Here is a 15374-nt window from a genome sequence, read left to right as displayed (position 1 = left end):
ACTCACTCAGAATGGTCCTGTTAAGTGTTCTTGGTTTTCCCCGCATCGGTGCATAGTTTATCTTGATCATAAGCCAGATGAATATCTGATACCGATTGACAGGTGCAAACCGTGAGGTGAAAAAGGCTGTTGAAGTCAACTGGACTGGCAACCTCTCCGCAGAGGAGTTGATAAAGGCTGCTTCCGATGTCAAAAAGTCCAGCTGGAGTAGCCTCAAAGAACGAGGTGTCGACTTGATCCCCAGGTTAGCGTCTCCTTCGAGATCAACGGTGTCTATTCAATGCCATCCCTAAGCTTGAACAGGGTCTTGGGCTCTCTGCCCTCGATGCTTTCTTCGCTATGGGTTGTGGTCGTCAGGCTGGCAGCGTTGATATCCCCGCCCATGAAACAAAGAAGTGGCCCGTGTAATAGTTTATCTGTCCCTAAATGGTCCTGTTGATTTAATTTGATGTTTCAGGTTCGACTTCCTACTACCACATTGTCATTTCAGAGTTGTCTGAGGAGATCAGTCCATCCTTGTTCTCGACAAGCAGTATGTGTTTGCTTAAGCTGAGCTTGTCCCTATATATAGTTGGATGGGGTGACGCTTGCAGGGGCGCACCCACAACACCAATACTAGTACGATAGAGGAGAGTGTCAAGGCTGTAGTTGCAGCTTATGAGCAGGAGTGGCAGAACGTGTCAGAGATGCTCCAGTATGAAATGCTCCGTCAGGTAGCTCTGGTGGGCTATTGTTTTCAAATATGGTCTTCCTTCACTGATGGTGTCAGTCTTTGCAGATTCAACGACTTGAAGAAGAAACTGAGCGTCTCCAAGCGCAGGTGGGCTTTTCTCAGCATCTATATGTATATATATTGTTTATTGATAGAACTTGTCTGTGCCAATCTGACAGGAAGCTCAACTTCGCCAAGTAATAGTGAGCTATTGAGTATCAGCAAATACGGTCTTCATCGGTTGATGCCAGATGGTATGGGAGCCCCTTCAGTGAATTCACCCGTATTAGACGGACAGCTGAGGGTGACAATGTAGCAATAGAGGCGGGCCAGCCCATGTGGGCCCATGGCAACAATTGTACCATGGTAGACGAGTGGGCTGCAGGGTTGTGTGTACCTGTTGCAAACGGATGGGCCGGTGGTATATAGTGTAGATGGTAGTATAGGAATGTACTATATAGGATATCTATGTAAATAGTAGTGAATGCAATGAGCTATAGAGACGAGTGGGCCGGCTGAATGGTGTGCAATGTAAATGAGTGGGCCAGGGAGATGGGTATGATGGGGACGAGTGGGCCGGGGGTATGAAGTGCAATGGAGACGGGTGGGCCGGTATGCAAAGTACAATAGAGACGGGTGGGCTGGGATGAGAAGTACAATTGAAGACGAGTGGGCTGGGGGTATGGGGTGCAATGGAGATGGGTGGGCCGGTATGCGAAGTACAATAGAGACGGGTGGGCTGGGATGAGAAGTACAATTGAAGACGAGTGGGCCGGGGGTAAGGGTGCAATGGAGACGAGTGGGCCGGTATGTGAAGCACAATGGAAGACGAGTGGGCCGGGGGTATGGGGTATAATGGAAGACAAGTGGGCCAGGGGTAAGGGTGCAATGGAGACGAGTGGGCCGGTATGTGAAGCACAATGGAAGACAAGTGAGCCAGGGGTATGGGGTATAATGGAAGACGAGTGAGCCGGGGGTATGGGGTATAATGGAAGACGAGTGGGCCGGGGGTACCGGGTGAAATGGAGACAGGTGGGCCTCATGATATTCCACCCGGTGGACAATGGAAATATTTGCCGGTATGGATGATACAGATGAGCCGGAAGAGCGTTGTGGGACAGAGGTGAAGGTGAGATGGATGATACAGATGAGCCGGGCGTCCGGTGTGCGAGAGGTGAAGGCGAGATGGATGATACAGATGAGCCGGATGTCCGCTGCGTGATAGAGGTGCAGGTGAGATGGATGATACAGATGAGCCGGAAGAGCGTTGTGGGATGGAGGGGGTATCTGGTGCATACAGAGTATACTAACCGGAGACGAGTGGGCCGGGGGATAGGGTGAATATATGATGTGGGTGGAATGATGCCTCATCCGGTGCATACAAAGTATATTAACCGGGAATAAACATCCGGTCCGTCTCATATATACATCCGGGTCTATACCCATACAGTACGTCTATGATATCAAACGAGATTGACAAGCAATATATGTGGCCCAATACATGGAGTTGCTAAATATCTACACGGTCATATTTTGCATACTCCGTGCTCGGAGTCCCAACAAAATTGTGGATGCTGTCTCGCATGTACCATGCAGTGACAATCCTGTTGCCCTCTTCCACGTTCATGTAATGTCTCACCTTGTGCGCAGTCTGAGCGTTGCGGGTAGTGGCGTAAGCATCTGAGAGAGCGGAAGTGACGCGACCTTGCTGAACATCATGCAAGGCGGCGGACGGTCTGATGCGATGCGAGATCTCATTGTAGAACTGGCAGCCGCTAGCCAAGAGTACAGGTGGCAACCCATGTGGAAAGTCGTTGAAGAGATCGTCGTCCAAAGCCTCATCATCCAAGTCGTCTTGACCGACTGTGTCGCGAGATACGGCATTGCAAATTTTCGATATGAATGGAGCGAAATGGGGTAAAACGGTGTTGCATTGAACATGACCATACTTCTTGAGGAAAGCCTGAGGATAAACACTGACGCGAGGAATGCCAAGATTTTCATCGTCCATGATGACATCAGGATCAAAGGCCAAGTCATCATCTTCCGCAATAATTGCAGAAAACAACTCGGTGATAGTCTCGAGGTTGATAAGAACGCCACAAGGGTTCACGTTAGGACTGCAGAGACCATCAAAGCGGGGAATTCGACGACCATCTTCGTCGTAGATGTTGTTTTCTTTCTGCGTATCAGGATCACGGGGAGGAAAGTCCAAATTCACCGGCTGCCGGATGGAAGAGTTCGGCGAATCATATATGATGTCGTGGGCGTCCAGCAACTCATCCTCAGGGATTTTCTCCCATCGAGACACTGGTTTACAGCTGACGGCGACGGTGGTGGTTGTCAAGTGAGAGAGCGGCTCATAGTAAAGGAAAAACGGCACGCACGTAAGATCGGTGGCGATAGCCATCGACATGTAACGAATATTGGAATATTCACGCTCCGCTTGCCAATTCGCCGCTTCCACACGTCGAGCGGTCGGGTTTAAGCTCGCGATTGCTTGGTTTTGTCCATACCTACAGGCTATGGATAAAGGTGCACGGGATTGGAGCCAACCGTCGTCCTTCCAAGACGCTGGTGCATTGTGAACCCAGTCATCCCAATCCGACACGATGTATGCGTGGAGGGCCTTCAAGTCCTCCAAACGGAGGTTGATGGTCGGTTGATCACTGAAAGGAAAACCGTCCATCAGCTATTGGATATCGTGGCAGGGATGTGTCGCACTCAAGACTTACTACAGGTTAGTGACCTCCTTGACTCTCCAGAGAGAAAAATCCTCGTCGGTTCCATATGTATGCATGACGTGAACAGGCAGCGACGATATTTGTGCCAACGCCGAGGCAATAAACATAACCGCCATGCGATAGTGACGGGGTGACAGACGAGTCTCGCCATGCTTCATGGCGTTTAGCAAAGGAGTCTCATCGGCAATAGAAAGATCCTCGATGTGTGTCAAGGGACAAAATGCAAGCCACAGCTCGCAAGAACCGCCGGTCCCGATTGCCATCATCGAACCCATAGGATCAAACCCGAGCTTACCGAACTTGGGCTTGAACTGTTTGTTCTGGAGGCGGAAATCCAAAGAGACAGAAAACGTGTGGTCGGAGATAGTGTTCGGGAGGAATGCATGCAAACCGATCGCACCCGATACGACGAGGACAAAGTCAAGGAAATGCTTCGACGCGTCCCACAACAACATGGGGTGATCAGGAGCAAATGTTAGATGCGGATCGATGCGGAGGTTCGTGCGACGCAGTAATAAATTTGCTGCGGTGGCCTTGTCCTTCCTGCGAAAGATTTTCTTGAAGGCTGACTGACAGAGGCAGGGTACAAACGGAAGTCTGTTCCCAAGTACGGCCAGTTGTCTCCTGACCTTCACGAGCAATGAACATGCTGTGAAAGACCTCTTCCTGTGACACAGGATCGTCGGATTCCACAGCCGGAGGAACATCGTCAAGATTAAACGGAGTGCTTTCGTCTATCGCATTAGACAGCAATCCATCATCTAGAATATCAGAGTCATCCGAGTCGTCGATGCTACTGATGCGCCGGAGCGCCTGGACATCAGAAATGTATCATGTAGCCGACTTGCAGCCAGTAGCTTACCTGTCAGTAGAGTGTGGAGCCATAATTTTGCACAAGGACGAGCGTTGAGACCAGCCTCGATATTAATGAGGGCAGACTCTGTAACATAAGCTGAAGTCAGCAGCTGATCAGACGTCGAGGACCATTCAATATCTCAGGCTCATAGAATGAGTGAATACCCAGAGTCTTACCAGACGCCTCTCTGGATAATCCCCAGCCTCTATTGAATGACACATTGCATGTTTGCATGTGTTTATTGCATAGTGCGTGTCCGAACAAGAAAATGAACTTCCAACATTGACCTTGGAATATATCGAATAAGCTTTTGATTTAATCATTACATAATTCATGCTGCGTTACGTCCTGAATTAGGCTGGCGCGTATATTGACTTGTTTCTCATCCATGACGACCCGTACTCTGGCACTCAGCGCGCCACCTAGTCACACAGGGTTGAAGGAAGATTCCTGTGGTGCTGGCAAAATACATTCTATTGGCGTTTCAAATTAGCCGTGCGTCTCCTTTTATCAAAGAAGATCTATAGTCGGGATTCAGTGCACCTTCGGTGGTCAGTTAAAAAATGGTCAGGTACTATCGTCTGTTCATCTTTCAAGCTGAATTTGTATTGGCTGTTTAGGTTCGTTCCGTAAACCAGCAACGCTAGGAGGCATCGGGTATCAACACTTGGCAATTGTATGATTTTAACCCGAAGAGATGAGCAACTTGATGGACTCGACCGCAGGTAAAGTGAAATTTTTCTGCATCAGATTAGAGCTAAATGTGGCTTTCTTCGAATCTTGAAATTCATTTTTTCCATGGCGCGCGTTCGCAATAGCATCGCAACATGTTGCATTCACAAGGCGGCCTCGGGCTTCGGGCTTCAAAGTTTCATGTACGTTGATTTTGTAATTCAAGAGACGCTCGCTTACAAACATTCTGATCGCAGTCATGAATCACATTGCAAGAAAAACTATATTCATGAAAGGATGTGCAAAAAAGGACGTGCGCTCGAGAGAAACATGTCTTTATTTGGGAGCACGCTATAACATCCTACTGCCCTCTTACGGATACAATGGCGATCTTTCTCAGCCTGACGGAGATTGTCTTCATTTGACAAGAGCGATTCGATTTGACAATTCAAGATCTTATACAAATAAGTACCCTCAGCTGATCAAGGTCAGTACTACATGGTCGGTCTAGGAAGGTTGTTAAGCTAAACAGTCACTCCTTCTTTTCCATCCGCAGGTCATGCATGCAGCCTTGCGAAATCTTGAAGTAATACACGTCGTCAGCTCGCATACAGAACGTGGAACCCTTCCTGCACTTGCATCCGCGTGTCTTGCATTCCAGGGCCCAGCGCTCAACGTCCTTTGGAGGGATTTACACTCCGTGGAGCCGCTTGTTAGATGTTTACCAACAGACCTGTTTAGCTTCGATCGTGGATGTACGGTGTGTCCCAATTTTGACACTTGTTGTGAGTTTCAGGCTAAGTTCGTATGGGCAGGCATTGCGGAAACCTCTTGACAACAAGATGTGGGATACTCTGGTCAAATATACATTTCGCGTACGCTCCATCACCGTAAAACAAACAAGCCACCCCTCGGCACTTATCGTATCCCTCAATGTGATAATGCTGTCTTATCCTTCAGCACCTGCATCCTTGTTTCCAAACCTTTGTGAATTAACATGGTATGCTGGTGGATCTCACTTCGCTGCAGAGTTCCTGCGCATGACTCTTGTACCCTCCCTACGGGTCTTGACCTTGCGGTTTGCCTCAGCTTCCTCGACTTTCCTCTCCGTCCATTCGTCTCTTGGGACCTTGTGTCCTCACCTCCGAAGCATGACCTTGAGATATCGTCCTACAACGGAAGACTCGTCCAGTAAACTTTCCCCTTTCATCGCACAGCCTATTTCCCAGCTTCACAAACTCCACACGTTGATGCTATGGGACCTAGCAAACACAGGCATGGATCACATCATGCAGCTTCAAGCCCTGCGGTCACTGGACTTGGACCTAAGGACATCGTCAGTCGGGGAGAGGCAGTCGCTTTTGCCATTCCCTGGCTTTCATCATTTGCATTATTTGTGCCTTAGATTTGGCGCATTTGAGCGAGCCATGGACCTCTTGAGTTCACTCCAAGTCATCAGGAGCAAAGAAATCAAGATCGTCTTCGCGTCCTGTATTGCGGAATCCTCCGAAAGTCCGTCTATGTCACTATCGCAGTTTCTTGCCATCCTCCCAGAGATATGCGACAACAAGAAACTTCAACGCCCCAGCCTAATGGGATCGAAGGTCATACACACAGAGTCAGCCGTCTTCACGCCATTGCGCGCATTCCGCAATTTAATTGTGTTCCACGTCTATTTCCGATGGGGAGCTGTGCCAGATGGTAGCAGCCTGGCCTATGCTTCAAGTACTCAAAATTAGCTGCTATATTGCAATCGATACTACCGCAGTGCCAACGTTCCACGGGCTGCTAGGCGTGCTTCGACTCTGCCCCTTTCTGACTTCGCTCGCTCTTGCCATTGATACCACGAAACTGGAAGGCATCAATCTCAGAAGTCCCAGCGGTGAAAACCTTAACACGTATCTCAATGACATCACCCTCGGCAATTCATTGATAGCTTCCCCGCTAAACGTAGCTCTCATCCTCAGCGGTATCTTTCCCTACCTCGAGCAGGTGTTCCCTCATCACTAGGAGGCCGATGCGAATTTGCACATGTAATGTACTAGCCAGTTGTACAACTACTATGAATTCCATACGTTTCACAAATCACAACAAAAAAAACATAAAGTACGTGCGAGGAAAGGATGTGTGAGACAATCATGTCATAATTTCATTTGGATGCGTGCAGAACGACGAAGAGCCGTAGCCGGTTGCATTATGTTGTTTGGGCCCGAAGGTCGAGTTATTCTCGATGATGATGCTACAGAGAGGGGTGATGCTGTAGCGGACGGAACATCTTCGGGTATCTCTGGGGGGAGCTGAGAGAGCCATTTATGGAGGAGCGTAGCAAGCTCCTCATGAGATACGCCGGAGGGAGGGCCATTTGTTTGGCTTGCGGCCTCGGCGGCCGCGCGAATCAAAAGACGCCACTCTTGAATAATTGGACCGAATGGCCCAAAGAACGACGTTGTTTGTGACATTAGCGACCTGTCGCCGGAATGCGAGAGCACCAATCCTTGCTTTGGAGCCCAGGAATTGTCACCCATGAGGAGCCAGTAGTCATACCACATGGGCTTTCGGGCATTGTCTTTGGTCATGGCGTGTGGCCCATCGAAGGTAGTCGCAAATTCGACGAAGATGTAGAATAGCGACTCCAGGTCATCACCAGCTGTGTGAAAGACCGTCACTTCGTTCCCATTGTTATTACTACCCTCTCGCAGCAGGCGGATCGACATATAAGGCCTGGTACCCTTCAGACAATACGATCAGCCATGTGTACACAGCGATAATTCCAATCTTACCGTGCCTTCCGATCGAATACTGTTGCTATCAGTGGTGATCCCGGCATGATCAAAATCGATAAAATACCCTTGACCGTCGTAAATTATGAAATTATTCGGGCTCAGGTCTCCATGGAGGACATTGCATTTGAGCATTAAGCTATGAGCTATAACCTAATGGTCAATTTGAGGCTTCTATTCAAATGCACTCAAAACTCACCAACGACTATGTCATGGAAGGCTTTTAATAGCTCTGTCCTTGAGGAATAGGTCATGAGGGGCTCTCCACACGGGCTCAAAAGAAGGCGCCGGTGGTACCTGCGGATGAACCCAGCACTACTCATACCACGAGATGCTCGAATGCGATCTGTGCAGTCCGGCATCCCATCGTAAAGGACGTCCCACTCATCCACGAGCCTCACTACGTTGGGGACGCCCGCAACCATCCGAAGTACGTTTCCCTCGTGATATCTCCTGTCTTCAGGAACCCAACAGTCTTTCAGTGCGTACTCATCTCCGCCTGGAGTCTGAACGCGGTAGCAAATGGTGCCACGGGAGAAGAAACCTTGGCTTCGCCAAAGAATGCTCATGATTGACAAGTGAGTCCCGTCTTTACCCTCTATCCAACCTATCGCTTTCTCCCTCAGATCATGGTGCGTGTTCTTGCAGGTACAATCGCACATGTGCATCGTGGGATCGAAACCGAGGGTGTTGGTGTGCGCGAGAGTGACAGTATTTAAGACGTCGAGAAGACGTACCGGGTTTTTGGTGATGGAGATGGGGCGGGAAATGATAAGACCCGAGCGGTCGAAGTAATGTAAGCGAAGTTGGTTGTGGGCGATAGAGAAGATGAAGACGAATCGGCGCCAGGGTTGCTCTCGCATTAAAAGATACCCTTTGGTGGCGGAACCCCGATATAAAGGTATTTGCGTGCTTAGTTCGCTGTCCGTAAGCTCCACGCATGTGATGATGTTGCACCATCGTAACGAGGAGTCACCTAGGCTGCAATTGACGAGGACAATGTCTGGCTTTTGTGCGTTGGTATCGTCCGGGACGACAATAGTAGAAAATTTGGAAGACCAGATACGCTTTGGCTGGCCACAGACAAGATCCATGGGCCGGAAGGGGAATGATTTTGAGGGATTTGGGAAACATTTCGCATACAACGAATACATGATGGCTTGCACGGTATTGAAGAGCAGGGTCCACCTGCCCTCTGCCATCGCCGATATTTTGATCCGCTTTTTGTTCGAATTCTTGTAGTCGTATTCTTGGGTGCTGAAGCTCTTATCGGCATGAGATGCTGTCAAAGAATTCCACCCCTCCACTTCTGTATCGATCACCGCGGACGCCACCGCGCTCATCTGCGAACGCGGTCGTGTATTTTGCGTCTTTTCCCTCTGTTTCTGCGCCCTCTGCCTTTTGGTAGCCCTGGTGTTCGCCAACGTCCTTGGTTGAACGTTCCTCGTATCAGGTTGCCACGTCCCACTCGCGCCCCTGCCAGCAGGTATGAAAACAGGCACTCCGGTACTTCTCCTCCCTGAGCTAGACTCGAATGATTGATAATGAATACGACTGATATCTTCTGGGGTAAAATCGGATTGGATGAAAATGGCGTCCATGACGGATTCAACATCTTGGGGGAGCAATTTTTCTTCCCACAGAACATTGCCGTTGAGTTCTTCCTCTAAAATCTCATTTATCTGGCTCTGGTTGCAAGGTGCGGGTAGCGCATTGGTGGTACTGACCGATGCATAAAGGCGCTGGCGATACGACGTTGTGCTCACCACTGCTTGCATTGTTGATGGTTGGTGTTAGGAAAGCACGCTGCTGGCAACGGATAACTGATCATCTAGCTAAGCTAATTTTGGAAATATTCCGCTACACACGTATGTGCCTACTCAACAAAGCAGACATGTTACACGTAGACTAAGTCGATGCAATCAACTTGAAGTCAATCGTGTGTTAACAGGCCGCAAAAGGGGCAGGTAGTGTGACGGGTGATACTACTTACCAGTACCATCAAGCTTGACCGACTGTTATTCCTTTCATTATCAACTTACTTGCTAATACATTTGTACGACACAGGAAATTTCGACTGTCTCATAGATAACAATGTACCATAAAGTATTACGTGCTGCATGGATGATGTCTATTGAGGCCGAAAATCCCGAGTAATTGGCGACTCGTTAATATGCAAATAACTTGGAATTGCTTCACAACGTTGCGATTGCGCCCCAACTCCCTGATGCGGCTACACCGATTTACCCGACCTCATTACGGTCATCCTCTCGTAAATCCGGTCCTGATCTAACCAAGACCTGTCTGTGTGTCATCCTGTTACTAGCGCATGGCTGTGATATTTATTGCCTCGGCGTTGGTATATCATCACTGCTATTCAATCACACATCTGCACCATCCTTCCTTTACTATGACCCCGCTCTCGGACTTGATAGCCACCACCACTGTCACCAGCTGTAAACCAGTGTCTCGGTGGGAGAAATCCTTCAGGGGTGGCCACGTTCGACAGAAGTTGCACCCTTACAAACGCTGCAAACAACTTGAAGGCGGCGCACTTAAAATCTCCCCAATCGCCTTTTGCTACATGTGGGTCTCTTAGACCACGTGGAAATTCGCATATGCCTGATGAGGGAACCCACTACTGTAATTTTACAATAGTACAGTTAAATGGAGCGTACTCGGAATGTATATTTGAATAGAGTATCCTTGTTGTCAAGAGGTCCCATGTCCGAGTCGGACGCCTCTCCCAATACACCAACAAGCGATTTCGAACTTGATGCATCACCGGCCAAGAACACACGCAGCCATAAGCGCACAGTGGTGTCGTTTTTTGTCTGCTCCAGGTATTTTCCTCGCTTGTTGATTGATGAAATCTGACGGAGACCAATTAGCTTCCTCGGTTGACGCTGAGCAGGCTTTTTCAGGTGGCCGTCTTCCGGGCAAGCCTAGATTACTTGTACAAAAAATTGACATTTAGTACAGAATGTGTCTTCTCTTCCTATCTTAAGTCTTATCCTCGTATGCAGTATGGACTTTCGTGTAACCATCCTCGGTGCAAACGGTGCCGGACAATCGACACTCCTCAACCTCATCACTGGCGTCCTACAACCCTCTCACGACACTATTTCCAACCATGCTGCGCTCAAACTTGCCAAGTACAGCCAACACAGTGCGGACCAGCTACCATACGACAAAAGTCCGATTGATTACTTCCAATCGCTTTTCACAAGAAGTACTCCGAGAAGGACGCTATGGGGTGGAGGCAACAACTCGGCTGTTTGGCTCGAGCGGTGCGCACCAAATGAGCATCATCAGCAATTTGTCAGACAGGTCGAGAAACCGGTAAGCAGTCCAATATGAATGCTATTCGCGCAGTTCGCGATTGAACATCCTCATATCCTACTTCTTGATTTGTTCTATTGTCACTCGTTTTCTGACATTCTCTTCATCAACGATGAGACAGATGAGCAGACGAACCATTTGGATATCGATGCGCTCGCGATCGAGAACTTTGAACGTAGCGTGGTGATCGTGTTACACGTCTTCCGTTTGCTCATCCAAGTTGCTGAGGAGCTTTGGGAAGTAGCTGACAAGACGGTTCGCAATCCAACGAAGGAAGATATCAGCATTATCGACTGCAAGAGGAAGTGTATGAAGCACAGTACAGTTTCACTCTCCCCTGATCTAGTCGTGTGCTAATCATCATGCAGGTGAGGCCCAATTGGAAAAGGTCAAGCTCATCAGCAAGATCGCCTCGATGTTTGACGGTTAAATCCTCTGGCAAGAACGTCCGATGCATCAAATCCGGCCCGCCTTTCCAAATTCTGTGCGATAGGCACTCGCGAGGCCTAGCCGTGGAAGGAGTGGACCGATCCCTTTCGCACTGTTCTTGGAATCCTGAGAGAGGGGAAGCTTTTATTGCCATTTTGCAAATGAATGCGCAGGGGGCTAGTTGGGTGTATACCGCGATGATATAATTAGGAACCGTGGCGATAAACTGGTTCGGTAATTTACACCCTTTGCGAACTCGTTGGTGCTACTGATGCACCGGAACTCCCGGACGTGCCATGCGGACTCGCATTCATCAGCTGAACTGTCAGCAGAGTATGGAGCAATGATTTGCATGAGGTCGAGCGTTGTGATTGACTCAGAGTGGTAATCTAAGAGACACGTATACTGACTTGCGGTACCGTTTATCAAGACGGTCGACGGTAACAGACTCCAGATCCAGTTCAGAGGTGCATGCGAACGCGATGCCACATACGACTCGGTCGACCGATCAGGCCAGCAATGAGGGCAGATGATACAAAGTCAGGTCGAGATGACCAAATGTCGAAGACATGAAACGTCCCACAAAACAAGGGAATGCCCAGAGCGTCACCACATGTGTCTTTGTGGATAATCCCCAGCCTCCTAGTGACACTACATACGTCTATTTAGTGCGTGTCACAAGGCGGTCCAGGAAATGAGCTTCTATCCCTTACAAAACGTAGGTTGGTGACGAAACACATCAGCAAAAACCCATGGGTATGAGAAGCATCGATGAATCTCTCGCTAATTTTGGCCTGGTGAGTCATTCGCCGAAGAAATTCATTTCTGCGCATTTTTACGTCTTGAATCAGGGTACATTAATATTATTGACTTCTTTCTCATTCACGATCCATGTTCCGGTATTCAACGCCGCCTAGTCCCATACAGGGCTTTGCAAGATGCCCGTGGCGCGGGAAAAAAATATGCATGAGCGTTCCAAATCAGTGCATTTTCTGCCTTGGCAAGGGGCTATAGTTGTAACGCAACATTTTCAGTGGGATTAAGCAAACATTTAGAAGGTACCAAGTGAGCAAGACCAGCCGAACGAGAAAGTGGGAACAATGGGCCTGGTCATGCGACCCATTTCAACCTCATCGAGCATTTGAGTCAGATAGTCACCAAGAAGATGCAAAAGTGATAACACATTGATCCTGTCCTTATTTCATCAATTAGTGCTGCCGTGGTCCAGTTCGGTCCGGTTCACAGAGGGTCGAGCGAGAACCAAGAACTGGACCTAGGTCTGGTTCTACCAGACTCAACGAACCTCGAACTGGACCTTGGCGAACGGTTCAGAATGGTCAGGTCCGGTTAATTTCAGGTTCGAACGTGAACCGAACCAAATTTATTTACAATGAGCAAAAAAAAACATAAGTAGGTACTCATAGCTACACATCCAACTACACAGCTTCTGCCTCGACTGTCGCAGAAACATGGCCATTCCTATACGCCGCCTTTAACAACTGTAATGAGCCAAACGTGGACGATGCGAGTGCATTGCGTCGCACGGTGGAGGTGATCCCTCCGCTTGAGAAAGCCTGTTCGGAGGGGACGGAGCTGCCCTGGATGGGCAAATAATCGCGCGCAATACGTGCAAGCGTAGGGAATTGTAAAGAATGAAGCCCCCACCAGGCAACAACATCATTGGCCTCCTCTAGTGGTGAAGACAGATACGCCGTGAGTTCTTGATGAGGATTGCGAGTAAGTTGGTCTGCAGCTTGACGCGCCTTAATGGCCTCGCGCATCCATGCATCACCATACCGGTTTTCCAGCGAGGGTCTTGTTGGCGGAGCAGGTTCATCGACAGGCGTCCGAGTTGGTGGTTTATAGTACTCATCAAACTGTAGAAGAATGTAAGCCGAAGGACAATGATGAGTCTGAACAAATACTTACAACAGTCTCGAGGTGAGCCCTCCCATCCGCAACATCTTGACTGTCCCACCGTTCTTCAACATAAGCAAGCTTATAGTTGGGGTCAAGGACTGTAGTTAATAGTTATATGAGAGGCGGGCACATGTTATATAATAGGAGGGAGAATGGGAGGGAAGTGAAAGTGAAGTTTTTCATACGAGGCGGCGAAGTAGGTATGGTGGGGAGGGAAAGATGGGAGGGAAGTGAAGTTTTTCATACGAGGCAGTGAAGTAGGTATGGTGGGGAGGGAAAGATGGGAGGAAAGTGAAGTTTTTATGAATGCTCACCGAGACAAATAAAATATACATCCGAGTCGCTTGTTTTCTTGTAGTATTTGTTGACGTTCTTGAGTCCTTGCTTGATTGCATCGGCGATTGGTGCATACTGTATATCATTGGCCATCTCTTGCCACCGGTGAGCCAGGCACTCCAATGTAGGTATTGTTTGCCACGCAGTAGGGTGTTTCGCGGAGGAGAAAGTTTGCTGGGCGGTAGCCGGCTCCTTCAGGACTTGATGAACGAGTCCGAGGTGTCTCCAGTCACTCCGGCCGAGCTTGAAATCATTGTAAGACTTGTTACAAAGATTTGGCACTTCTTTGCTTTCGTCAGCGAGATTGGTGAAACGGTTGACGGCCTGTTTAAAATATAAATATCAGATTCACAAACACTGAATAGAAAAAAAACGTACCCGACGTAAGAGTAGCATGCGGTCAAGACATTTGTATAAGGAAGCCCAACGAGTTCTGATCCACTGCAATAACTCCAGCTCGGGTACGTTCTCCTCTTTGCAGGCCTTCTTGAAGAAGGCACGAGCTTGAGGCGATTTTCATATCTAACAATCTCAATCAGTAAGAGCATAGGATAAGGATAAGGATAATAACGTACCTGCTCTATAAGTGCAAGCGCTTTGCCAAGCGAATCACCAGTATTGAACTCATCTTCGCGGTCACGGTCACTGTTAACTTCCAAGGTTGCAAGCTCCTTGTTTAAGATGTCGAGTTCAGCATCATCTCCCTTATCAAGCGCCTGATGGGTCTTCTTCGTAACTGCATCTACAAAGTGTCGTGCCGCAAGGTTCAGGATGTGTTCCTGGCATCTAATGCGGTGTGTGGCAGGTATCCATCGGACACCTTCTGGATCGATTTCGCGAGCAACTTCCTTCATTGCCGTATCGTTGTTGCTGGCATTGTCGGAAGTCATCCATCCAACCTGCACGAAGCAAACCATTAGCTTTACCATTAGATAGAAGAGGCCAGACCTTACCTTAGCTCGGACATCATATGTGTCAATTGAGTTAATAAGCATACGAGCTATATTTTGCCCGCTGTGATCGCCCTCAATGTGTTCGAAACTGAGCTGCTCATGACGTAACTCCCATTGCAGGGGTTTATCATCCAGGTTCCAAATGTAATGGCCAGTGACGGAGAAAAATGGGTCGCCGATAATCGAAGTCCAAGAGTCGAACATCATGGAAACTTTGCTATCGACCTTTGCGAGACGTTCACGTATGACATCGACTATAGCTAATGTGCGTGCCTTGCTGGTCTCAGTAAGCTTGGTGCGGTGAGGTATGTCTCTCTCAGTAAGGCCAGGCCGAACATAGCGAAGTAAGTTTTGGAAGGCTGGTTTGTCGACCAGCTGCAGCGCTTCGTCTTCAGTCACAATAAGTTCCATTATGTACTCCAGGAGTCCTTCCTTGGTAAATATAGGCACCTTGGTGACGAGGATCGTATCAAGGGTGGATTGTCTGGAACTGTCAATGATTCAGCAACACTTGATGCAAAACGTTAGCTGAAACTTACAGAGCCTGATCCTCGCTAGTCGGAATGGCACGAGGGTGCATAGTAATCCCTGCCGCTTGGCAGCGAGCCTTGTAGAATTGAAAGTGATTTT

The 15374-nt window shown here is 48.6% G+C and overlaps 5 protein-coding genes across 5 annotated transcripts; 3 read left to right on the top strand and 2 right to left on the bottom strand.

Moving 5' to 3' along the window:
* Positions 1-11: 11 nt before the first annotated feature.
* On the top strand, positions 12-293 carry HD556DRAFT_1241039 (uncharacterized protein; the record flags this gene model as incomplete). The annotated part of the gene is made up of 2 exons (XM_041298156.1): positions 12-48; positions 103-293. The coding sequence occupies 2 exons, from the start codon at positions 12-14 to the stop codon at positions 291-293; spliced, it is 228 nt and encodes a 75-aa protein (XP_041158086.1).
* Positions 294-2222: 1929 nt separating this feature from the next.
* HD556DRAFT_1445466 (uncharacterized protein) lies at positions 2223-4341 on the bottom strand (the record flags this gene model as incomplete). The annotated part of the gene is made up of 4 exons (XM_041306933.1): positions 2223-3381; positions 3448-4021; positions 4086-4252; positions 4319-4341. The coding sequence occupies 4 exons, from the start codon at positions 4339-4341 to the stop codon at positions 2223-2225; spliced, it is 1923 nt and encodes a 640-aa protein (XP_041158085.1).
* A 1202-nt stretch (positions 4342-5543) lies between these two features.
* On the top strand, positions 5544-6994 carry HD556DRAFT_1445465 (uncharacterized protein; the record flags this gene model as incomplete). The annotated part of the gene is made up of 3 exons (XM_041306932.1): positions 5544-5744; positions 5800-6685; positions 6753-6994. 3 exons carry the CDS (start codon positions 5544-5546, stop codon positions 6992-6994), a joined length of 1329 nt encoding a protein of 442 aa, XP_041158084.1.
* Positions 6995-7125: 131 nt separating this feature from the next.
* HD556DRAFT_1445464 (uncharacterized protein) lies at positions 7126-9542 on the bottom strand (the record flags this gene model as incomplete). Its single annotated transcript, XM_041306931.1, has 3 exons — positions 7126-7713; positions 7765-7910; positions 7964-9542. 3 exons carry the CDS (start codon positions 9540-9542, stop codon positions 7126-7128), a joined length of 2313 nt encoding a protein of 770 aa, XP_041158083.1.
* Positions 9543-10779: 1237 nt separating this feature from the next.
* On the top strand, positions 10780-11536 carry HD556DRAFT_1486637 (uncharacterized protein; the record flags this gene model as incomplete). The annotated part of the gene is made up of 3 exons (XM_041308729.1): positions 10780-11106; positions 11140-11425; positions 11475-11536. The coding sequence occupies exons 1-3, from the start codon at positions 10792-10794 to the stop codon at positions 11534-11536; spliced, it is 663 nt and encodes a 220-aa protein (XP_041158082.1). The 5' UTR covers positions 10780-10791.
* Positions 11537-15374: the final 3838 nt, after the last annotated feature.

Source organism: Suillus plorans (genome assembly GCF_016647745.1).
Source record: "Suillus plorans strain S12 chromosome Unknown HD556scaffold_44, whole genome shotgun sequence".
In the NCBI taxonomy this organism is placed as follows: Eukaryota; Fungi; Basidiomycota; class Agaricomycetes; order Boletales; family Suillaceae; genus Suillus; species Suillus plorans.
The sequence above is the reverse complement of the archived record's forward strand: the minus strand, read 5'-3'. Positions and strand labels throughout refer to the sequence as shown.